The sequence below is a fragment of the Garra rufa genome, chromosome 9 (genome assembly GCF_049309525.1).
Source record: "Garra rufa chromosome 9, GarRuf1.0, whole genome shotgun sequence".
Taxonomy (NCBI): domain Eukaryota; kingdom Metazoa; phylum Chordata; class Actinopteri; order Cypriniformes; family Cyprinidae; genus Garra; species Garra rufa.
In genome coordinates, this window is record NC_133369.1 from 24,632,318 (window position 1) to 24,656,595 (window position 24,278).

Here is a 24,278-nt window from a genome sequence, read left to right on the forward strand (position 1 = left end):
CATGATTTATAAGCTTATTCCCCCATGGGGACCTCAATTTAGGTCCCCACCGTGACACAAGTTCTCACCAGTCTGTGTGTATTCAGGTTTAGGTCCCCACCAGGATATTAAAACAAGCCCACACACACACACACACACACACACTGACTGAAGGATTGAACTGAAATTGCAGCTGTCAGTGAAAGCCCAGCTCTCTTTGACTCTACATTATTGTCCCATAACTGTGTAGAAGTTTTATGAGGTTCTGCCCCGCTCTGAAATGGAGGTCACGTAAAGGTGTCGTCCACTCCTGATCACACTTGGACGTGGGATTGGGCTCTGCTGCCCACCGAGTTCCTGTGAGGATTTAGTGCAAATGTTTTTTTGAGAAATGGATCTGCCCTTTCTCTGACCTCATTCAAACACCTACCACACCACTTCCAAATGTCTTTGAAATACACTGCGCACTTTTGACAGTGCTGATAGGGACCACCTAAGAAAGGTCAGCCGAGTGAGTGTAGAAATGAAGAATATTGTCATGTCAAATATTTGTGTAGCCAGCGTGTGTAAATTATTGAACGAGCCCCTGGGTAAGCATGTTGGTCTTTCCTTCTTTGCAGAAACCACACAGAATCCAAACCTCATAAGTGTCCTCATTGCTCGAAATCATTTGCCAACACAAGCTACCTGGCTCAGCATGTACGAATACACACAGGAGCTAAACCTTACACCTGTAACTACTGCCAGAAGACCTTCAGACAGCTCAGTCACTTACAGCAGCACCACAGGTACCAAACAAAACGTGCTTTCTTTTCAGTTGTTTTTTTCATTCATGTTTTCTTTTCTTTATAGTTGCATTTGTTACACCTGCTTTATTACTCATATAGACTTTCATTCATTTCTTACCTTTTGACTTGACTGTTTTGTGCCTGTGCAGGATCCACACAGGAGACAGGCCATACAAATGTACACAACCTGGTTGTGAGAAGTCTTTCACCCAGCTTTCTAACCTACAGGTAATATACTTTGTTTCTTTATTAAAGTCAGTTTTTTTTAAGTGTTACTTTTGTAGAATATTAATTCACAGTTTTCAAAGTTGACCTAAAAATGATAATTCTGTCATTAATTACTCGCCCTCATGTCATTCCAAACCCACAAGACCAACAATTTCAACAGTTTCGCAAGCATTGTGATACTTTCGTGAATGCGCATTTTAGACTGACACAGAGGAGAAGAAATTGTTGAAGTTGTTATTTTAGTTTTCTTTGCACACAAAAAGTATTCTTGTAGCTTAATAAAATTAAGGTTGAACCACTGATGTCACATGGACTATATTAATGATGTCCTTATTACCTTTAAAGGAGAACTCCGGTGTGATTTTGACCTAAAGTGTATTGAATCATGATACAGAGTGTGAACGTACCTTGCATATCTCATCTCGGTTTGTGTCCAGCAGTCCGAAATCTGGGGTCAGTTAGCCGATGCTCACAACAGGTTGTCAATGAGAGTGAATCGGGCATCGGAGAAGCCATGTAAATAAATCACTGTTTTACGCCATTTACGAGGCACAAAGTAGCTCCACACTTCATTGGTAGACTTCCAAGGGCCCTGACATTTAAAACGAGACATTGAGAACTCAGAAAAAGCACCGGTAGTTTATTTACAAGTAGATTTATACAGACATTTTCCACCAGGAACAGACCGGTCGCTGCCATCTTGAATTTAGTCACGATAAGTCGAGTGTCGAGCACGAAGGAAATGGCGTAAAACAGTGATTTATTTACATGTTTACTTCGATGCCCTATTGACTCTCACTGACAACCTGTTGTGAGCATCGGCTAACTGACCCCAGATTTCGGACTGCTGGACACAAACCGAGATGAGATATGCAAGGTACGTTAACACTCGGTATCATGATTCAATACACTTTAGGTCAAAATCACACCGGAGTTCTCCTTTAATTGCATTGCTGTCTATGCAGAGACAGAAAGCTCTCACATTTCATCAAAAATATCTTAATTTGTGTTCTGAAGATGAACAAAGCTCTTAAGGGTTTGGAATGACATTAGGCTGAGTAATTAATGACAGAATTTTCATTTTTGGGTGAACTATCCCTTTAAGGAATGATATGCGCAGTTCAGAATTAAATTTAGAATGCTTTTTATACTGCAATTCAGTTCTTGAAATTTTAACTGTATGGTGCAGAATTGCAATTTCAGTTTGTATGTAAGAAATTAAAATTAAAATAATGTAATTAAAATTTTAAATAAATTCATATTACATTTCTCAGCTGGAAAAGTCAAGTTCTTTAGACAGTTGTTCCGGGAATTAAATCATAGCAATTAAAGTTATAATATTTTGAGAGTATAGCCTGCGCATGCAAATGGCCCAGATTGGGAGCACCGGATGCCAGGGCACCGGAATCTATTAGAATATATGTGAGATTTTTAGCAGAAATCATACCATGTGTTATACTCACAGGGACAGTATGCTTGGAAGTAATATTTCATGTTTTCGATTGCATTCATTAGGCCTATTTATAGTGCATCAGCCACCCAATAATAGCAATAAGCTTTGTGCTTTTGGTACTTTTAATATAAAACAAAGTCTCAACTTTCAAAATTTGTTCAAAATGACAAACAATGTGTCTTCCAATAATGTGTTTTATTCGCTCTTTAATGTAGTGGGACAGATTGCTGTATTTATTTGAATTTGTCATTTTTCTGATAACAATAACACATTTGTTTCATTAAATTATACTGTTTTCTTTTTGAAAATTCCACCACCTACTCCACAAAAACGTCTTTGGCGTCCAATCCAAGGTATATAAGTGACTATTCATAAGCCGTTTTATTCACGGTTTAATACAGTAAATGATTGGAAGTAATATTTAACGTATGTGTTGCTTTTAATATAACACAACTCAGCTTTCAAATTCTGTCAGTTTTATCATGAAATTTACACAAAGTATAAATGTGTTTTCTTCTTTTTCAAGTTTATAGCACAATATAAACATGAAGGAACATCAGAAGAAAAACAAACAGTATAGCCTAAATGAATTATAGCCTTTCCAATTTGTAATCGGAAAGATGATTGCTTTTATTTAGCAAAGACACAAGAAATGTATCAAAAGAGGCAGTAAATACATTTCTAATGTTGCAAAAGATTTCTGTATCAAATAAATGCTATGCTTCTGAACTTTTGTATTGATCACAGAATCCTAAAAAAAATCTATCATGATTTACAAAAATAAGCAGCGCAACTTCTTTCAGATAGATAGATAGATAGATAGATCCTCTGCCATTCCATTCTATTGTACACCTACAAAACATTTTTTAAAACACCACTGAAAAGTCATGGGTTGTTTTATGATATTTTTATGGGGGCTGTTTTAAGTTTGACAACCCTTTCTCCTTATCCAATTTCATTGATTTGATTGATTTTGACAGGTTTGAAATAACATGAGTGAGTAAATGATTTTTGGGAGGGGTAAGCTGTCACTTTAATGTTTCTGTCAATCTTTTACAGTCTCATCGGCGTCAACACAACAAGGACAAACCGTATAAGTGTCACCACTGTAACCGTGGCTATGTAGACGCCGCCAGCCTGGAGGTTCATCTGTCCACTCACACAGTCAAGCACGACAAGCTCTACTCCTGTGGTTTATGCAACCGCACATATACCTCGGTACAAACGTCAGCACCCAATCTCATGCCATTTGAAATATTTTTCAAAATAATGCTAATATGTATCTCTCTCACTATTTGTAGGAAACATATCTGATGAAGCACATGCGAAAACACGCCCCAGATATGCTTCCGTCTCCACCCGGATCAAACCAACAAAGCCACAGCCCTGGTCACGCAGGAGGAAGCAGCTCAGATGGAGACGCACAAAGCCAAGCTGAGAGGAGCAATGCCTTCATCCAGCCGGTCAGTGTACCGTGCATATTCGACTTGAACCAGTACAAACCAGTACACTCTGCAGATGTGCAGTATAAAACTGTCAGTGTGTCTGACATCTCCCCTCACAAAGACCTCTGCATCACTGTGGAGGCGTCTGCCATACAGGTGGAACACCTGAACTCCTGAGGAATTCTGTTGAGCGAGGGATGAAACTTTGGAGGTTAGAAAAAACTTTTGCAATTGACGAGATCCACACAGAGCTGTGGATATAGAATGACTTTTCTTACTCGATATCTTTTTATTTGTATGAAGAAGCAAGTGGATGTAAATGGACAAAAGTGAAGAAAATGTACTTTTGTATTTTTTGGTTTATGTTTGCATTTTTTTAACATGTGATGCTGTAATCCTGATCTTCCTCCCAAAAGCTTCCTCGAAGACTGTTGCTGTTTCAATGGGTGCCGAGCTCATATCTCAAGTCTTTTCATGACATTTCTGGTTTATCTGGTTTGTATGAATGTGCGCGTCTCTAGTTGTTGGTACGATCACTGAACTGTCAACATTAATATTGTTACTGTCAATAAGAACGGAAATATTGTGTCTTGCACAGTATGTATGGAAATTGTTGGTCTGTTTGTGTTTTTAAAAAGGGAAATTTGTTTGCAGTCACGTACGTGAAACAAACGTACGTATATATGGTTATCAGATGTATTGTGTGTGTGAATGAGTACAGGACAAGAGTAAATAGGACAAAAAGATGTGACAGCTAATGTCGATGGAAAATATGTGTCGATGAAACAATGTTTAGTATTTCCATTTGCAGATATGTAATATTCCATTATTACATGAATAGAATATATGATATTCTATTGTAACTACTGTTATGCTATCAAAATAACTGTAAACATGCAACAACCTCTAGGCATTAACAAAATCACATTAGTGTGCATTAACCCTTTAAAACAAGATATTAAAAAACAGAAATTACTGCTTCTCACGTGCCTTCTTGTAATATCTAATAGCAGGTGTTTGCTGTCCGCCTGGATTTTTCAGTAACAATTCTCATTTATAACATGAACAAGTAGTATTGCCTTTTTTAATACTTAAATCATTAAGAACATAGAATAATTTTTATTTTTAGGACCAACAAGGGTTAAGTTACTTTCTTTGTGGTTTATGTAGTGTTGGTGTAGATTTCAAACTTTTTGGATAAGATTTATTTGTAAATTCCTTCATGATATACTAGTTGAAGTCAAAAGTTTACATACACCGTGCAGAATCTGCAAAATGTTAATTATTTTACCAAAATAAGAGGGATAATACAAAATATGCATTTCTGTATTTATTTTTTTATGTAGTACAGACCTGAATAAGATATTTCACATAAAAGATGTTTACATATAGTCCAGAAGAGAAAATAATAGTTACATTTATAAAAATGACCCTGTTCAAAAGTTTACATACACTTGATACACTGAATGATCCACAGTGGTGTTTTTTTATGTAGAGATAGTTGTTCATGAGTCCCTTATTTGTCCTGAACAGTTAAACTGCCTGATGTTGTTCAGAAAAAAAATTCAGGTCCCCCAAATTCTTTTTTCTGTATTTGAACCCTTTCCAACAATAGCTGTACGATTTTGAGATGCATCTTTTTAAACTGAGGGACTCATATGGAACTATTACCAAAGGTTCAATGCTCAAAAAGGTAACTTTTTGTCTTCTTTTGTCTTTTCTGTAGCTTCTGAAGGGCAGTACTAAATGAAAAAAATACTATATTTATGCAAAAAATTGAATAATGTACACATCTTCAAATTGTTCAAAGGTTTTCACCCCAGCTCTTAATTCACCGTGTTTCTTTCTGAAGCATCAGTGAGTGTTTGAACCTTCTGTAATAGTTGCATATGTCTCTCAGTTGTCCTCAGTGTGAAAAGATGGATCTCAAAAGCATACAGTCATATTTTGGAAAGAGTTTAAATACACAAAAATGGTGAAAAACCAAAGAATCTGTGGGACCTGACGGATTTTTCTGAAGATCAGAGCTGTTCTGAACTGTTCAGGACAAACAAGGGACTCATGAACTATCACAAAACAAAATAAATATCATTAAACAAACAAACAAAAAAAAAACAACAACTGTGGATCATACAAGTAATAAACAGTAATAAAAATCAAGCGTATGCAAACTTTTGAACTAATGATTTGTATAAATTCAACTGTTATTTTCTCTTGTGGACTATATGTTAAAGTATGTTAAATATCTTATTCAGGTCCGTACTAAATAAAAAACATGCATTTTGTATGATCCCTCTTATTTTGGTAATATAACATTTTGCAGATTCTGCCAAGGTGTATGTAAACTTTTGACTTCAGCTGTATAATGTTTGGAAGTAGTTTGTCAGACATGAAAGAAACAATTAATTATTTGTGCTTAACTTTAGATACTTTTAGATTTATTTGTAATTAGTTACACTTAAATTTAAGATATTTTTAGATTTTAGACCATATGTAACCGTCAGTTTCATTTCTTTGACAGACTACACCACTAGTCAAAAATACGGGGGTCAAAATTACTTACTGCTTTATCGTTTTACTTTTAAAAACAGCACTTGCAAAAAGTGAACAGAGTTAGTAAAACATCAGAGAACACTTGAACGAAGTCGATCAAAAGTATGTCTGACGCCTAGTGTTCAATCTTTGAAGATCATAATGGTAGCGTCCACCCCGTCAGTGGGCGGCCTCACAGAAAAGTCCACGCGAGTAACGGAGAAACTTCACGAATGTAAATATAAAGCGAACAAGGAGGATACGTCCTCAAACATTCTTTCTATTTTCATCTTTTGACTAATGCGAACATGCCACGCAAAAAGCCTTTTAGCAACAAACAGAAAAAGAAGCAGCTCCAGGTGAAACGCGAGAAAAAGAGAGGTGGGTAACTGTTAACGTAACTAGCTTAGCTGAGTTAGCCCGAGACTAGCTGAACGCGCTCGCAGACTTGGACATGTTACATTAGCCACGTGACGCATTGTCTTATGATTTATATATTTTAGTGTTAAGTAACGTGAACGGGTTCCCCCATGTTAGAGCATTCATTCAGCTACTACGCTGTTGTAACTACTTTGTTTGCTAAGTTTCTGTGGGTGTGTGTAGCCAAACTTGACAGGCTCAAAGAAGCACGTTGCTGTCATTATTATTTGTGGGTTGCAAATACTGAATTGCACGCCGAGGAACAATATGAATGCATTATAGTGAGCTTGATATGGAGGTTGTTTGCAGTAAACAACTCTGCTCCTGACAGGTCAAACGTCACACACCCGAGCACTTATTTTTCTGTATTGACCGAATTTCGATTATGAACTGTCAACAGTGAATTAATGCTGATTATGGTGATTATGATACGCGTTTTGAGCAGCTTGTGTTTTGCTGTAGCTGGCGCTTGTGTTATGCGGTATGTAAGTGCGCAGACTCAGCATGAAGTTACGTAACACAAAAACAAAGCGATCAATACACACTGTAGCAGGCTGAATTAACTGCTCTTTGCCTGCAGTTCTGTAAGTATTCGGGTCCAGAACACAGAAAAAAACAGCCAAAGTAGGCGCAGATGAACTGGTGAAAGCACTAAAGGCATAATTATGTAATCAGTGTTAAGCACACTGCACTATTCTTGTAGGAACCGTGATGACAACAAAGTGTTAATTATGGAGGGATATGCGTGGTTCTGTAGGCCTTAAAAGTCTTAATTTGTGACCCAGGGCCAAAAAACCAGTCATAAAGGCTCAGTTTGTTTTTTCAAATTGAGATAAAGATTTATACATCATCTGAAAGCTTTGATGTATGGTTTGACGGATTTGGCAAGTTAGGATATGTTTGGCCTAAAATGTAATCTGAGGGTGCAAAAAATGAAAATACTGAGAAAATCACCTTTAAAGTTGTCCAAATGAAGTTCTTAGCAATGCATATTAGTAATTTTGATATATTTACTTTAGGAAATGTACAACATATCTTCACTGAACATGATCTTTACTTAATATCCTAATGATTTTTGTTATAAAAGGAAAAAAAAGATATGTATATTTAGCTATTGCTACAAATATACCTGTGCTACTTAAGACTGGTTTTGTGGTCCAGGGTCAGTTTTGTGCTTTCACAAATTAAGGCCTTCAAAATTCTTAAATCAGTGCAGAAGTCTTACTTTTCACAAAGTATTGGCATTACATAGTGCATGCATTAAAAAAAAAATCCTCTGTATTTTTATTTGTTTTACAATAAAAATACATAATTAAATTAAGATACATTTTCTTGAGTTGCAAATTTAACACGAGAAGTCTTGTTTTCGAAAAATTTAACAGAAATTGAGTGAGTTTATGCTTAAAATACTTACAACAAAGTGGGATATGAAAATTAGTTTTCCCAGTTGATATTTCTTAGCCCATTGTATCTTCTGGTGGTTCTAGCTAGTTTAATTTGTTAAAATATTTTAAAAAGTAATGGAGATCTGTTGGAAGTTATGTTTTCAAACTTTGAAGAACTGCTAATAGAAGACATTTGCATTTAGAGCCTGTGTTGACTTATTGTGTTCTATTCAATTTATTACTTATATTTTCTTTACTTGGTCTTTAAATTTGCCTTCAGAAAATCTGCAGAAACTCTGCAGATTGGACATACAGAATGAAAACACAGAAAACAGTGTATGAAAATAGTGTATTTTAATAACTCAAAAACAAAAAAAAACTTAGTAATAACTAACAGTCTTTTTCAAGTTTCTGACTGTGGGTATGTACTTACTCAATCATATTTTGGTGTCAAATCTGTGCCCAAAAGTGAGGTAAACCTGACAAAATCTCCAACAACCTCCTTTGTCCTCATTTGTAAAACTAGTGTAAAAAAAAGTTTACATTCACCTTGCAGAATCTGCAAAATGTTTATTATTTTACCAAAATAAGAGGAATCATACAAAATGCATGTTATTTTTTTATTTAGTACTGACCTGAATAAGATATTTCACAAATACATTTACATATAGTCCACAAGAAAAAAATAATAGTTGAATTTATAAAAAAAAATGACCCTGTTCAAAAGTTTACATACACTTGATCCTTAATACTGTGTTGTTACCTGAATGATCCACAGCTGTGTTTTTATTTAGTTGTTCATGAGTCCCTTGTTTGTCCTGAACAGTTATACTGCCCACTGTTATTAAGAAAGATCCTTCAGGTCCCACAAATCCTTTGGTTTTTCAGCATGTTTGTGTATTTGAACCATTTTCAACAATGACTGTATGATTTTGAGATCCATCTTTACACACCAAGAACAACTAAGGAACTATTACAGAAGGTACAAACACTCACTGATGCCCCAGAAGGAAACAAAATTCATTAAGAGCTAGGGGTGAAAACTTTTAAACAGATTGATGATGTGTACATTTTTCTCATTTTGCCTAAATATCATATTTTTTGGTTTAGTACTGCCTAGGGGTGGGCGGTACACCGGTGTCATAGTCAGCACTGGTGTGACATTGCGCCACGACATGGATTTTCAAATACCGTCAATACCGTAATAAATCAATTATGTGCCTCGAACGGCTGCATTTACCTCAATAATAGCTAATTCTAAATAATAAGGCATTAAATTTTCTTCAAACGTTCAGTTGTGGTCTGAATACCTGTCCTTATACTGTATATCTTGTTGTAAATAAAAAAGTAAAACATATTCGTATCAGCTTTGCAGGTGGTAGGTAAAATGGGAGTGGCCATTAAACGACTGGTGAAACATCGTGAAGAAAGGTCGAGCCTGTAGCCTATACCAGGGGCGGAGTGGCAATCGGGACGACCGGGACTTTTCCAGGTGGCCGGCCGAAGGATTTACACAGCGGATCACAGGCGAACGCGACCGGCCTGTTTACTTTTACTTTCGATTTTGCGATAATGCACACTCTGTGTAAAGGGAGCAGCACATTTTATAAAGTTAATAGATATTTGTCAGTGAGTACAAGATTGCAGCAAATCCTCCAGTCTATGTTTGTAATCTCTCTTTACTTTCGACCCGTGATCTTTTAAATCTAAAGGTCATTGTACACTGAGTCCGATTTTCGTATGCGTTTTTTTTTTTTTTTTTAGTTGTCTCATTCGCCATCCTTATCAAAATGCTTATTATGGATCCGAAAATGCAGAAAATCGAACACGATCCGATTTTTTTTTTTATGACGGACGAAAGTTTCAGAGGCAGTGTGTAAACTCCATTAACATAACCTGTATTTTTTTTAACGTGCAAAAATCTAGGACGAAAATTTCGTACTCGGGTGTGCAATGACATTAACTCCAGCAGCTCGTGTTGATGCAGGGTTGCCAAGTCCGCGTTTTTCCCCACAGAATTGGTCTACTTTTAAACTGTTGCCATGGGTTGAACTCCCCCAGTTATTTAAAGGTTTTAAATATTGCAGAAATTAAATTTCAATAAAAATAATTTTTGTTTTGTTGTACACTGTTAAGTAAGATCTTTAGGTTTTTTGCAAAATAAATATGTTAAGAATGCATACTCTCCCATGTCTCTTTTTGATAAGGATACCTACCATTTACTTATTATATTATAAAAATATTAACTTTATTCACATACTAAAGGGACAGGACAGGCTTCTCCTCCCAAAATGTACCAAAAAAAGTAATACCGTGATATTATACTGTCACCGTTCAAAAGATGAAAAATACCGTGATATTAATTTTAGGTCATATTGCCCACCCCTAGTACTGCCCTTTAGAAGCTACAGAAGATAAATACATGTTCCCCAGAAGACAAAATAAGTGAAGTTTACCCTGATCTTCAAATTCAAAGTTCACTCCTGGCTCTTAATGCATCATTTTTCCTTCTGGAGCATTAGTGAGCAATTGAATCTTCTGTAATAGTTAAATATGAGTCCCTCAATTGTCCTCGGTGTGAAAAGATGGATCTCAAAATCATACAGTCATTGTTGGAAAGGGTTCAAAATACACAAAAATGCTGAAAAACATAAACCTTTTTGAATGGGGTCATGTTTGTAAAGTCAACTATTATTTTCTCGTGCGGACTATATGTAAACATCTTTTATGTGAAATATCTTTTGATGTCTGCAAGGTGTATGTAAACTTTGGTTTCAACTGTGTAACTATCAGTAAATTAAAACAGAAGAAGTCTATGTAATGTCCCCATTTAGATAGCTAAGTAAACGTGTGTGTGTGTGTGTGTGTGTGTGTGTGTGTGTGTGTGTGTGTGTGTGTGTGTGTGTGTGTGTGTGTGTGTGTGTGTGTGTGTGCAGGAGAAACTGGTTCAAGTCACAGTAGCCGAAATGCCAGTGTGGAGAGAGGACCTGGCAGAGACAGACAGTCGGATACATCAGACAGCGAGACGACAGACATCAGGAGGATCAACCATCAGCCTGGCACCAGAGACGGCAGATATGACCCCAACAGGTGAGTCGGGACAGGTGAAATAGTCACTCCGGCCTTGTCTTATTAATTTAACATGAGATATTTTGGCAGGGGCATGTATTGTCTTGTTTGTTAATCTTATAATGGCTTGTTTTGCAGATTCCGTCTGCACTTTCAGAAGGAGAGCAAGGAGGAAGTAGAGAAGAGGAAGAAAATAGCAATGGAGAAAATCCTGAAGAGGGTGGCAGACAAGGAACTAGAGATTGATATGAACCAGATCTACCCGGAAGATAAAGGTATTTATGCAATTGTGTAATTTAAAGGGACAGTTCACCCAAAAATGAAATTTACTCCCAAGATTTACTCACCCTCAAGCCATCCCAGATGGACCCAGTCTTCCCAGCTTTATAATGGCAGTGAATGGCTGTTGAGATTTTGAAGTCCGAAAAATAAAAGTAAAAAAGTACTTAATAAAGGCCATCTGATGTGAATCAATATGTTTGTGTAAGAACAATATCCATGTTCAAAACTTTATAAACCATACTCTCTAGATTACACTTACTGTTGAACACATATTCATGAGAAAGTGGAGTTTCAGCAGATGATGTAGGTTGTAGACATAGCGTAAATGACAATATGCTAGTCTCATGAGAACCAAGCTGTTTACAGCAAAGAAAAATCAGAGACATTTTTCTTTACAAATCCTGGTTTTGTACGTCTAATTTGTCACCAGTGTTTTGTTTTGCTCTCTTCTCTGTGCATCTTCTGGAATGACACTCTCTCATGAACGCGAGTACAACAGTTAGTGTAAGCTAATTCTAATAAAAAAAAAGATTAAAATATGGATATTTTTCTTACACAAACGCATCGATTTGCTTCAGAAAGCCTTTATTAACCCTCCGGAACCATGCGGTGCACTTTTTCTGATGGATGGATGTACTTTTTTGGGCTTCAAAAAATCAACAGTCATTCACTGCTGTTATAAAGCTTGAAGGAGCCAGGACATTTTTAATATAACTAAAGAAAGACATATACACCTAGAGTGGGTTGAGGGTGAGTAGATCATGGTCATTTTTAGGGTGAACCATACCTTTAAAGTGGTGACATACTGTTATGATAATAACTTTACATTTGAGGGATTTTTCACAAAACTAGCCAAAATGTCACCTTCACAATTACACCAGATGCTGCAGCATCTGTGTCAAAAAAAAAAAAAAAAAATGCATAGTATGACTTTGCTGTCAGATAGATGAGTCACTGACTTGTCAAAAATGCTGTGTTTGTTTACAACCATTTGCTGTAAATGGGAAAAGGAAATGTGTTTGCAATATTAAAATTCTGTACTTTTTTGCCTGAACAAATGAAAAATCAAACACTGTAACATATATATATATATATATATATATATATATATATATATATATATATATATATATATATATATATATATATATATATATATATATTAGGGCTGTCAAATGATTAAAATGTTTAATCAGATTAATCAGACTTTTCAGTGGATTAATCATGATTAATCACACTATTTGCACCTGAATCCTAACCATTTTTTTTTTTATAAAATGCATACCAAAATATAAATAACAGGATACATAAATTTCACATTTTCCTTATTTTTTATATTTTAGACATCCATCAATTATGTCGCGCTGGTGGAAACAACGCAAGACTTTCGCTTTTACTTTCGATAACGGCTCGGATGGCGCAACTGGAAGAGATCCGCGTTCAATTGCACGCAGTAGGCTAAAACTTGCCACAAAATACCGGCAAAAATAAATAATAAATGTGTCGGGGAAAGAGTAAGGACATATCTGAATTATTTATTAATAAAGTGTATTCAATGCGAGTCAATGTCGCAAAGATCCTGCAATCTCATTTTTGGACGCGCCTTGAGAGAGAAATTTATCATTATGGATTAAATATTAAACAAGTTTTGTTTTCGATTTGTTTTATTTCGTTAAGTAATAATTAAAAACGTTCTATAGATATGTTTATCATGTCTGTGAGGCATAGGGTGACCAGATGAGATTGGTTGAAATTCGGGACGGGGGAGGTGGGGGGGTCGGTACAAGCTAAAACCTGCAGAGACGTTTTAGCTTTTTTGCAGCATGTTGGGGTTCCGGTACACCAGCCATGTCAATTTCATGAATGAAAATTTGCTTATCAGTGCATCAGAGCCATATAGAAAGAGAGTTGCGACACTCCCATAGGCTTCCATAGGAACTGTGGAATGCGGAAGTAAAGCGTGTGATGGAGCGGCCAATAGTTCCAAACAACCAATAGCTCCTGCATTGAAGCCCATTCATTTCAGCGCTTCTCAAGCACAGTCGCTAGTATATTGAAGAAATTACTGCATTTCTTTACATTTTAACGCATCAGTTGACCTCTCGGAAAACTGGCCAATAGTGGTATTTTATGAAGCGTGTTAAAGTTAATGTTTATCGTTAAAAAATAAACAGTTACGCTTATTATAACGTGAAAAACACCTTAATAGCGACCATAACCAGATAGTAGTTGTCACATATTTACGTTTTTAGTCTTTCTGCAATCTTTCTCTCACTGTAGGAGGTTGAATGAGTTTCAGTAAAGACTGCATTCAAGAAACACGATAAAAATGTATGCTGAATGCAATTCGTTACCTTGTGTTTTTTTTAAACACTATTTTTATCTTTTCTATTATGTTAAATGCCATTTTTGCTTGCCTTTTATAATATTCACTTTTGTATATTTGAATATCATAAAACACGAGTAAATTACTTTTTTATTTAACATTAAATCGTTAAATCGAAACATATAAAAAAGAGTGTTTGATCATGTCCAAATACACATTCAGATGTATTTAACCTTAAATATTACAATAACTGTAATATAAATACTATATTAGAAAATGTTATCTTTTAAATGGTCAGGATCATTAATGCACATAGGTATTATTTAGTACAAAAAAACTCCTCAAAATATTTACTAAATAGAACTGAACTATATATTACAATTATTTAACTGAATAAAAGTTACACTTAAGGTACACATTTGACTGCCAAAGATAACATATTATTGTCTCTTTATCACTCCCCAGAATAAAATGCGATTGTAAAGTGTATTCAGAGAAGTTATCAATACACAATCAATGCACATTATGTGTTAATAATTACTCGAAATTGCTGCAAATATTGTAAAACTGCTGTCTATCCTACTTAAACCCATTCAAACACATTGACAGCGCGGAGCTGTTTGGAACTATTGAGAGCTCAATGAACCACGTGACCGCGCGGCGGCGAGATCAAAGCGTGTCGCAACTAAGACGGTTTCAACGGCAACAACATAAACAAACGTTACTGTGGCCCAAACTTAACTTCCGGTAGACATCCAAATAGAATCAATAACAACAGCTAAGTCCTTCTAGAGTAGATTATTTTTTTAATAACAAGCGAAATATGTTGGCTGCGTCTATTATAGATCAGTGGTCCAGGCGCGTGCGCCCGATGAAACCGGCTCTGCAGTGCATATCTTAATGCGCGCCTACGGTATATCTAAAAAAAAAAAAAAAAAAAAAGATGCTGCAGCCAATGAGCAGCCGGCGGGGGCTGGTTGCCAGGCTGCAGGATGACTCAACCTTGCTCCATGGACAGTTTTTTATGTTTTATCAGACAATAACTATTTAAGATTTTGCTTCAGTATAATTTTCGGGACAATTAGAGCGGGATTCGGGATTCGGGACAGCAGCTTAGATTTCGGGACTGTCCTGAATTTTTCGGGACGTCTGGTCACCCTAGTGAGGCATGCATTTAGCTTTATTTTTGTTAAGCACTCCTGTTCAAGAACAAGACGACAGAAAGCGCATCATTTTTGTTTTTTGGTGTATTACTTTTTCCTTTGTGAGCAAAAATGACGGATAATTTGAAATTGCTTCCACTGAAAAAATGCAAATGATTGAGCTGGTGCCTCGATGACCTGCAAAGCGGCTTTATGTATCTTCCACTCTCCACTCTGTCACTGTGTCAGTCACCGCTCTTTCAAGAATGAACGAAATTGTACGATGTACAGATGTAATTCCCAAAACATAAGGAAAACGAAATTTTCATACAAATTCTGAATGGATTATGGCATGGAAAGTGCAAAGCGCGCTCCCTTTATTATCACTAAAAGCGTCACAAATCTAGTTCATAGAGATCTCACAACGTTCCGTTATAATCAATAAAGCTTTCTAAACTACACAATGAATATTTTATTTACATCGCGTCTACACTTAGTCAGGAGATGAACAACGCTGGATTGTTTGTCAGATCTTCCATTGCTTTGCTTTCGTTTGAGGGTAGGCTATATAGCACCGTCTACCCCAGTAGAACCGGGCCTAAGCTTGGCTAACCACTCCAGTTGCAGAGGGGCTGTCGCCCAGGCTTGTACTTGTTAACTGTACCATCATCATTCTTTTTATATTTGAATCCGTCCATAGGCTCACCTTGCTCCATCTCACGTCTAGCTCCCCAATCCTGACAAATAATTCGTCACACTGCGCATGCGTGAAATGCGTTAAAAAATTTGACGTAATTAACAACAACAAAATAATTAACGCCATTAACGCGTTATTTTCGACAGCCCTAATATATATATATATATATATACACACACAAACTCCTGTTCAAAGTTATGGGGTTCATTCATTTTTTATGTTTATTAAATTAGTCTTATATGCTCACCAAGTTTGCATTTATTTGATTAAAAATACAGAAAAACTGTAATATTGTGATATATTATTATAATTTTAAATAACTTTTCTCCTGTTTTACCATCTTAAATCTTATGTCATCGAATTACAAAAATAACAATATTTAGATTTTTACTGTGATATTGGTTTTGGTCCATGTTGTTATGTCTTACTTCATTTCACTTTTTCATTTTGTCTAATAACAGGCTTAGATTTACCACGACGGCCCTCATGGCATTACAACATGCGACGAGAGGAGTTAATGCGGAAAGAGGAGAAGTCATTTCTGGAATATCTGGAGGCTCTTCAGTCCAAGAACCCACCCGGTACCCTCAGCCACTTTGAGCACAATCTCGAGGTGAGGCATGATCTGTTCCAAAACACACAACTGAAGGACTTTGAAAAATCATTTTTATCAGTAACCAGAATTTGATTGCTGCTGAGTCAATAGCTGTAATGAAATAGCTTTTTTTTTGAAAGCTCTTGAGCATCTGTTTGGCCAGACATTGCTGGAGGCAAACACTGTTAAGTGTTCACATTCACTGGTTTATGAGCCGTTGCCTTTCTCAAGCAATGTGACACGTAAAACTGTTGTTTGCTTGGTGCAAAAGTAGCGACATATTTTTAATAGTTAAAATGTATAATACTAATAAATAGGCATGTTTAGTTTATTAAAAGACACTTTGTGATTTCTGTTTGTTTTTAATAGCCTGCTTACAACAGAAGCACCACAAATTGTGCAGATAATTTTAAAACAAACAAGCGTTGTTTCTAAGAACTCATAAACTTGAGTCTAAATGTTTCAACCACTTAGCAGAACAAATTTTGGATCACAGTGAATTCATTGTTTTTAACAGTCTCCAATTTTCAGATAGTTTTGGATTAATATAGCAAAATGAGACCATAAAATGCCTGGGCCCAAAACCTCTCAGTCATTATTTTACCTAAAGTGGGCTAAAGGACTACAAACAAGTTGGCTAATCCAAAAGAATGTGAATAACAGATTAAAGCATCATTACTGAAATTCAGACATCCTCAATAGTGCTCTTTCAAGTAACAACTATTTAAAAAGTGATTCATTTCTTGTTTTTTTTTTTTCTACTACTGACTGACTGACTGATTAACTCTCTCTCTCAGACATGGAGGCAGCTGTGGAGAGTATTGGAGATGTCTGATGTCATTCTCCTCATAGTGGATATCAGACACCCAGTGAGTGTGCACCTGTAACACCTGTTGAAACTTTTAGCAGTTTTCAAAAGATCATCAAATTTGCATAGCGTTACACTAAGTGTGGCCAGTGTCAAATTATGCAAACTGAAGTAATAATATCCCCACTAGGTGGGGCCAGAGATTCTATTACATTTAATCTCAGAAAACACCACTTTTTGTATTGTGTTGTACAATTTAAAGGGATATTTTATCCAAAAATGATCATTCTGTCAATAATTACTCGCCCTCATGTCATTCCAAACCCATAAGACCTTTACTGATTTTAGGAATAAAAATTAAGATATTTTTGATGAAATCCGAGAGCTTTCTGACCCTGCATAGACATGTTCAAGGCCCAGAAAAGTATTGAGGACGATGATAAAATAGTCCATGTGACATCAGTGGTTCAACGGTAATGTTATGAACCTACGAGAATGCTTTTTGTGCGCAAAAATAACAACTTTATTCAACAATTTCTGCTCTTTCGGTATAGGTCTTTGACACGCATTTATTTAACACGCACTATTTTATCGATGTCCTTACTACCTTTGGTGGCCTTGAACGTGTCTATCTATGCAGGGTTAGAAAGCTCTTAGTTTTAATCAAAAATATATTCATTTGTGTTCTGAAGATAAACTAAGGTCTTACAGGTTTGGAAGGATGTATGTAAACTTTGGCTTCAACTGTGTAACTATCAGTAAATAAAAATAGAAGAAGTCTATGTAATGTCCCCATTTAGATAGCTAAGTAAACGTGTGTGTGTGTGTGTGTGTGTGTGTGCGTGTGTGTGCGTGTGTGTGCGTGTGTGTGTGTGCGTGTGTGTGCGCGTGTGTGCGCGTGTGTGCAGGAGAGTAATTAATGACAAAGTTTTCATTTTGGATTGAACTAGCTCTTAAACAAAACAAGGTCACACTTTATATTGGGTGGCCGTAACTATTATGTACTTGCATCAAAAAAATAAATACAATGTACTTAATGTGGTCATATTGCATTGCAAAACACTTTTGCTTCTATTAAGGTGGGATATGGATAAGGTTAGGGACAGGTTTAGTCATATGGGTAGGTGTAAGTGTGGGTTAGGGTGTAAGGGATGGGTCAACAGTGGTAATTACAGAAATTAATTACAAATGTGATTACATATAGTTTTTTTTTTTAAATATAAGTACAATGTAAAAAAAACCTATGTACACAATAAGTACATTGTACCAAATGATTAATTTAAATGTAAGTACATAATAGTTAAGGCCATCTAATGTAAAGTGGGACCCAAAAGAAGGATGGTGTGGAAGACACAGTGTATAGTACTCATAACAAACATTATCACTCTAGGTGCTGCAGTTTCCTCCTGCTCTCTATCACTACATCACCGGTGAGTTAAAGAAGTACATGATCCTGGTGCTCAATAAGGTGGACTTGTGCCCCGCCCCGCTGGTGTTAGCATGGAAACACTATCTGTCTAAACAGTTCCCACACCTGCACTGTGTCTGCTTCACCTCACACCCAGGACAACCCTATAGCACACGTGAGATAGTCTTTCCAGTATCAATGCTTTAATGTGATTGAACAAAATGGACAAGAATAAAATAGGTTTCTTTCTTCTGTATTAACTGCAGTTCTACAGAAGAAGAGGGTGAGGAAGAAAGTTGGAGGGAATCAGGCTGGGGGCCCGATTCACATCATGAGAGTGTGTCAGGAGATCACAGCAGGAAGAGGTTAGGCAACTTTCTCCCAGACAACAAAATATCAGCAATTGAAACACAGGGGAGTATAACTGATGATGATGGTTGTTGTTGTTTATAGTGGATTTGAGTAGCTGGGAGAAGAAGATCCAAAGGGATGCTGTTGCCATGGGAACAGAGGGGGATCAAGCTGATGATGGATTGGAATCTGTGTTGATGGAGCATCACAGTGACATTGCCATGGAAATGAACAGCCCGACACAAGAACTTTATAAAGATGGAGTACTAACATTGGGCTGCATAGGTAAAACCCTGAGATTAAAGTTACCATAAAACCATAATGACAGTAGGTGTGTTTCCATTACAGATTTGTGCAACATTTTAGTGATATTTTATAAATGTCGACAAAAAACTATTGCGAAATGACAGGTTTCCATCCAAAGTTGCGAATTATTTAACTTTTTGTGCAAAATTGGAATATCGCATTAAACATTTGCGAATAAGCACCATTTCCATCCAACGAGTCAAATAGAATAAATTCATGCCCCTTTTAACAAGATGCAATGTCTCTAGTGTTCCCAGAATGTGTTTGTGAAGTTCCAGCTCAAAATACCCCACAGATCATTTATTATATCATTTTGAGTGGAAGAAGAATCAGGCTGTTTTTGGTGCATGTTCTTTAATGCTAATGAGCTGTTGCTCCCCGCCCCCCTCTAGAATAGAGTTGTGACTTTACAGCTCATGCCCCAAATACTCTCAAAAAATATCTGTTTGGTTTTGATTACTATGTCTATCGTGCTTAAACCATGTCATTTTAAACTTCTGAGTTCCTGAGTGCACACATCCAAAGCACACAAACCGAAAGCGTCTGTCAAATGGCACGTGAGTGTTAAACTAACTAGTCTTATTGCGTTTAAACTGCCAAATACACGCAGAAAAGGACGAAGAAGCAGAGCTTGAAGAAAAAGTCAAAGAACCAGTAGTCAAAGAAAAATTCAAATAAGCAGAAAAAGAATTTGAAGAAGCAGTAGAAGTTAAAATATTAAAGAAGCAGAAAAAATAAGAATTCAAAGAAGTCAAAGAAATCTACATTAGGAAAACTTCCTCCAGGTGCTAAACATGCAGATTAAGGGCTGGTAATATTATAATAAGATCCCCTTTCTGCATCACGGAAAGAGTTAAATCACTTAAAGATTGTATCAGCGATTTCTAGCCTGAAACAACATAAAGTGTCAAATTCAGCTGACCTTTCATCACGATCCGTTCGCTGCCTGCCCCATAAATTGTCTGTGAAAAAAACGCGTCTCTCTGCTCAGCCTAGGGTCCGAGATATACCAAAAAAACAATCGGCACTACCAACCTTTCCACAGATAAACAAACAGTGTTCCAACCAATCAGCGTCAGGGGTTTGGTGTTGTGGACTTTCGCTCCGCCTCCCTCACATCCCTGCACCAGTAGGAAAGTCCACAACACCAACCCCCTGACGGTGATTGGAACACTGTTTGTTTATCTGTGGCGATTGTTTTTTTGGCATATCTCGGACCCTAGGCTGACCAGAGAGACGCGTTTTTTTCACAGACAATTTATGGGGCAGGCAGCGAGCGGATCGTGAAGAAAGATCAGCTGAAATTGACACTTTATGTTTTAGGCTAGAAATCGCTGATAAAACCTTTAATATAGCACTTAAACACGGAAAAAAGCCTGATTTTCATGATATGTCATCTTTATATTCAGATTAATATTCATATAGAGTCATTTTGCTCTTTCTACAGGTTTTCCTAACGTAGGCAAATCTTCAGTGCTGAACACTCTGGTTGGCAGGAAGGTTGTGAGCGTGTCTCGAACCCCCGGTCACACGAAATATTTCCAAACGTACTACCTCACTCCCACTGTTAAACTGTGTGATTGTCCTGGGCTTGTCTTCCCATCCCAAGTGGACAAGCAACTACAGGTAAAAACAGCATGATACTGTATCATTTATGAAAGTTCATAAGTCTTTTCATGCTTATTTGTGTGTTATTTAACTTCTCAAACAGATCCTAGCTGGTATATATCCAGTGTCCCAGCTGCAGGAGCCTTACAGTTCAGTAGGATACCTGTGTGAACGGACCAACTTTTTGTCTGTGTTAAAGCTGACACATCCCGACCACAGCCCAGAAACCCCACGAGACTCCAACACACAGGACTGGACAGCATGGGACGTGTGTGAAGGTGTCTATCCTATTTTGATATGCCGTCATTTGTTTCATATTTAAAGGGTTAGTTCCCAAATGATAATTAACCCATTATTTACTCGCCCTCCAAGCATCCTAGGTGTATGACTTCCTTCTTTCAGACGAATCCAATTGGAGTCATTAAAAACTGTCCTGGCTCTTTCAAGCTTTATCATGGCAATAGGCAAATGTTTCTCTTCAACAGGTCAAAGAAAGTCCAATAAAGCTCATTCATCCATAATGAAAATTGCCTCACATGGCTCCAGGGGGTGAATAAAGGCCTCCTGTACCAAATCAATGCATTTTTGTAAGAAAAATATCCTTATTTAAAATGTAGTAATCACTTTAATCTAGCTTGCAATCACTGTTGTACGTAGAAGCAGCTCTGGACGAATGACGTAGGACAAAAAAGTGGAGAGATCAAAACAACAGTGGACGGATGCACTTTGTTGGACTTGTTTTGACCTGTTGAATAGAAACACCCGTCTATTGCTATGATAAAGCTTAAAAGAGCCAGGACATTTTATTAATTCAACTCTGATTGGATTCGTCTGAAAGAAGGAAGTCATATACACCTAGGATGGCTGGAGGGTGAGTAAATAATGGGCTAATTTTCATTTTTGGGTGAACTAAGCCTTTAACATTTAACTGGAGGGAGAGCAAGCGCAGCCATTTGCACATTTTATGGGTCTGATTTCTGGTCTCTGATTTCTTTTTAGCTTGTTTTGTTGCTTGAGATTACAAATTGTTGTGTCTCACTATATTATTTTAATATATTATCTTAAATATGAACACACTGGTTGGTAATGCAAACAGTTTTACAGTTAACTGCACGTTGTTATTCTTCTCATTATTTCCCTAATGAACCAGAAGTGTCGCCCATAGGCTTACTGTTTTTGAAGAATAAGTTGGAGAGTCACATGTGTTTTTCATTTACTTATTTTTCAGCCTGGGCCGAGAGGAGAGGGTATAAAACTGCTAAGGCAGCCCGTAACGACGTCTATCGAGCAGCCAACAGTCTCTTGCGGTTAGCCATCGACGGACGGATGTGTCTTTGTCTGCTACCACCTGGATACTCTCAGAGTAAAGGTCAGAGGGCAAACCGCTAGCAGATTTGATGTGTAATAATAATGACTTGAAGATTTCTGTAGCACTAACTGGTAATGTAAAGTCTGTATCTGTTATCTCTTCAGATGAATGGGAATCACACCCAGACCTGTGTGAGATCATCGCTCTTCAGGGAAGAAAGGAGGAAGAGTGTGGTGGCAGGGAAGATGATGAGGGCGAATCCAGTTCAGAGCTGGAAGAGGACAACGATCGAGACGCTGATGATGATGAGGATGCTGATGGGGATGATGAAGATGATACCGTGAAGGCTGACAAGAAGGGTCTCACTCTCAACATGTTCAGTGTGCTGGGAGAGAACGAGTGTGAGTGAGGGATGAGATCCAGGTTCATTCCATGTTCATGCATTCCAGTTCTCTATTTATCACTGATCTCTTTACGACCATCTCATTTCAATCTGCAACGTGTCAATCAAAGTTTAGAATTTAAACACTACACATTTATTTTGCATTGACCACTCATTGTGCACTTATAAAGCCCATTGTATAGACAAAAACATCCTTCGTTCTATATACTTCTGCTGGTTTTGTTTTTCCAGCCTTTCTGTGCCTCTGTATCTTCCTTGCTTTTCATTTATCTTTATCAGAATCTTTTGAAAACTTTTGTACCTCCTGCATGCAGCCTTTTCCCCTTTTTTGAGAGGGCAGAAGGAATGTCTGTACAACCGGTGATTGTACAATCGGTGTTACTAAACAAACGTTGATGAATACAATCGCTGATTCATCATCAATCTCAAAGCAGAGATGCCAAAGGTTCAGGTGAGGTCAAAGGTCACTGCTTTGACCTCAAACTGTGAGTCGCCCATGCGAATGTATTTTACCCTCAATCTCAGTACCACAAATCTCTGCATGCAGGGCAGAACCAGCTGTGTGAGAGGATAAGAGATAGAGACCAGGAACAGGCTGTTGACTTAAGAATATTATTCCGATAAAAAGAGGTTATGGACACTCCAAGCACTTTTTAAAGCAAGAGGCAGCAACCAGCAGTCTTTTATTGTTGAATACTTTAATTTCTAAGCGGATATACATTTATTATGCGGGAAATGAAGTGAGGGTGTTGTTTAGAAATGCAGAGTGAATTTAAGGCAGAAAATGTTCTAGACTATGCAAAGTTTACAGAGATATCAGAATAAGCTGATTTAGCCGTTCCAGTTATTTAAAAAAAAAAGATTGTATAACACACACTAACACAAGCCACTTGAAGGTTTTTGAGTCATGCTGGTTTGGACTAAAAGTGATGTTAGAGAGTGGGTTGATTTTGAAGAATTCGAGTTTCGAGTGTGCACTTTCGCTATAGGACTATAGGACTCAGGAAATGGTGAGGAAATGCAGAGATGCTGCTACAAGTGTGCTGGTTTCCTGCTTTTCAGCCTCCAGTCCTGCATGCCCTTGCTTAGGGATTTCATGTGGGTGTGTCTTTGTTTGTGTGGGTGTGATAGTGTGTGGATCATTCTTTCTTTATTGAGATGTTATTATACTGACAGAAACAGTCCTCTGCAATAAAAACGTTCCCCTGACTCTTTGCGGTCATTGTTTTGGAGTACGCAGCTACTAATGTCTTTACAAACAGTGTGTTGGAATGTAAATTAATTCCTCACCCTCATGTCGTTCCAAACCCGTAAGACCTTCGTTAAATTGCTTTAAATTACTTTTTTCCCACATCAATCTACACTCCATACACCATTATGACAAAGCACAAAACAGGTTTGTACCAACTTTGCAAATTTATTAGAAATAAAAACTGAAATGATATCTTTGCATTAGTATTCATACCCTTTTCTGGGACACTGGAAATTAAGCTCAGGATCATTCGTATCACTTGTAGATGTTACTATTTGAATGTGCATGATTTGGAAAGGCATACACCTCTCAATAAAAGGTCTAACAGCTGAAAATGTATATCAGAGCAAAGACCAAGCCCTGAGGTAAAAAACAAATCAGAGGCAGGATCAAGGCACAGATCTGGGGAAGAGTTCAGGAATAAATCTGCTTCAAAGGTTCACAGAAGCATGTAGCCTCCATTATCCATAATGGAAGATGTTTGGAACAACT

The 24,278-nt window shown here is 37.1% G+C and overlaps 2 protein-coding genes across 2 annotated transcripts in view; both read left to right on the forward strand.

Moving 5' to 3' along the window:
• znf384b (zinc finger protein 384 b) overlaps window positions 1-4,868 on the forward strand; it is a 16,234-nt gene extending 11,366 nt beyond the window's left edge. Inside the window, exons 2-5 of the mRNA XM_073847794.1 lie at window positions 575-767; window positions 917-995; window positions 3,508-3,666; window positions 3,750-4,868. Of these exons, the coding sequence (XP_073703895.1) occupies window positions 575-767; window positions 917-995; window positions 3,508-3,666; window positions 3,750-4,070 (752 nt within the window). The 3' untranslated portion in view covers window positions 4,071-4,868. The remainder of the gene's footprint in view (window positions 1-574; window positions 768-916; window positions 996-3,507; window positions 3,667-3,749) is intronic.
• Window positions 4,869-6,617: 1,749 nt separating this feature from the next.
• On the forward strand, window positions 6,618-23,743 carry gnl1 (guanine nucleotide binding protein-like 1). Its single transcript, XM_073846941.1, has 12 exons — window positions 6,618-6,806; window positions 11,167-11,320; window positions 11,438-11,574; window positions 16,208-16,359; window positions 17,139-17,210; window positions 18,540-18,732; window positions 18,824-18,922; window positions 19,011-19,193; window positions 20,662-20,840; window positions 20,926-21,100; window positions 22,051-22,191; window positions 22,296-23,743. The coding sequence occupies exons 1-12, from the start codon at window positions 6,734-6,736 to the stop codon at window positions 22,538-22,540; spliced, it is 1,803 nt and encodes a 600-aa protein (XP_073703042.1). The 5' UTR covers window positions 6,618-6,733; the 3' UTR covers window positions 22,541-23,743.
• The last annotated feature ends 535 nt before the right edge of the window (window positions 23,744-24,278 follow it).

Coding starts and splice junctions, on each gene's coding strand:
- gnl1 (XM_073846941.1), top strand. CDS start 6,734: ATGCCACGCAAAAAGCCTTTTAGCAACAAACAGAAAAAGAAGCAGCTC. Junction 6,807..11,166: donor GAAACGCGAGAAAAAGAGAG/GTGGGTAACTGT, acceptor GTGTGTGTGCAG/GAGAAACTGGTTCAAGTCAC. Junction 11,575..16,207: donor GATCTACCCGGAAGATAAAG/GTATTTATGCAA, acceptor GTCTAATAACAG/GCTTAGATTTACCACGACGG.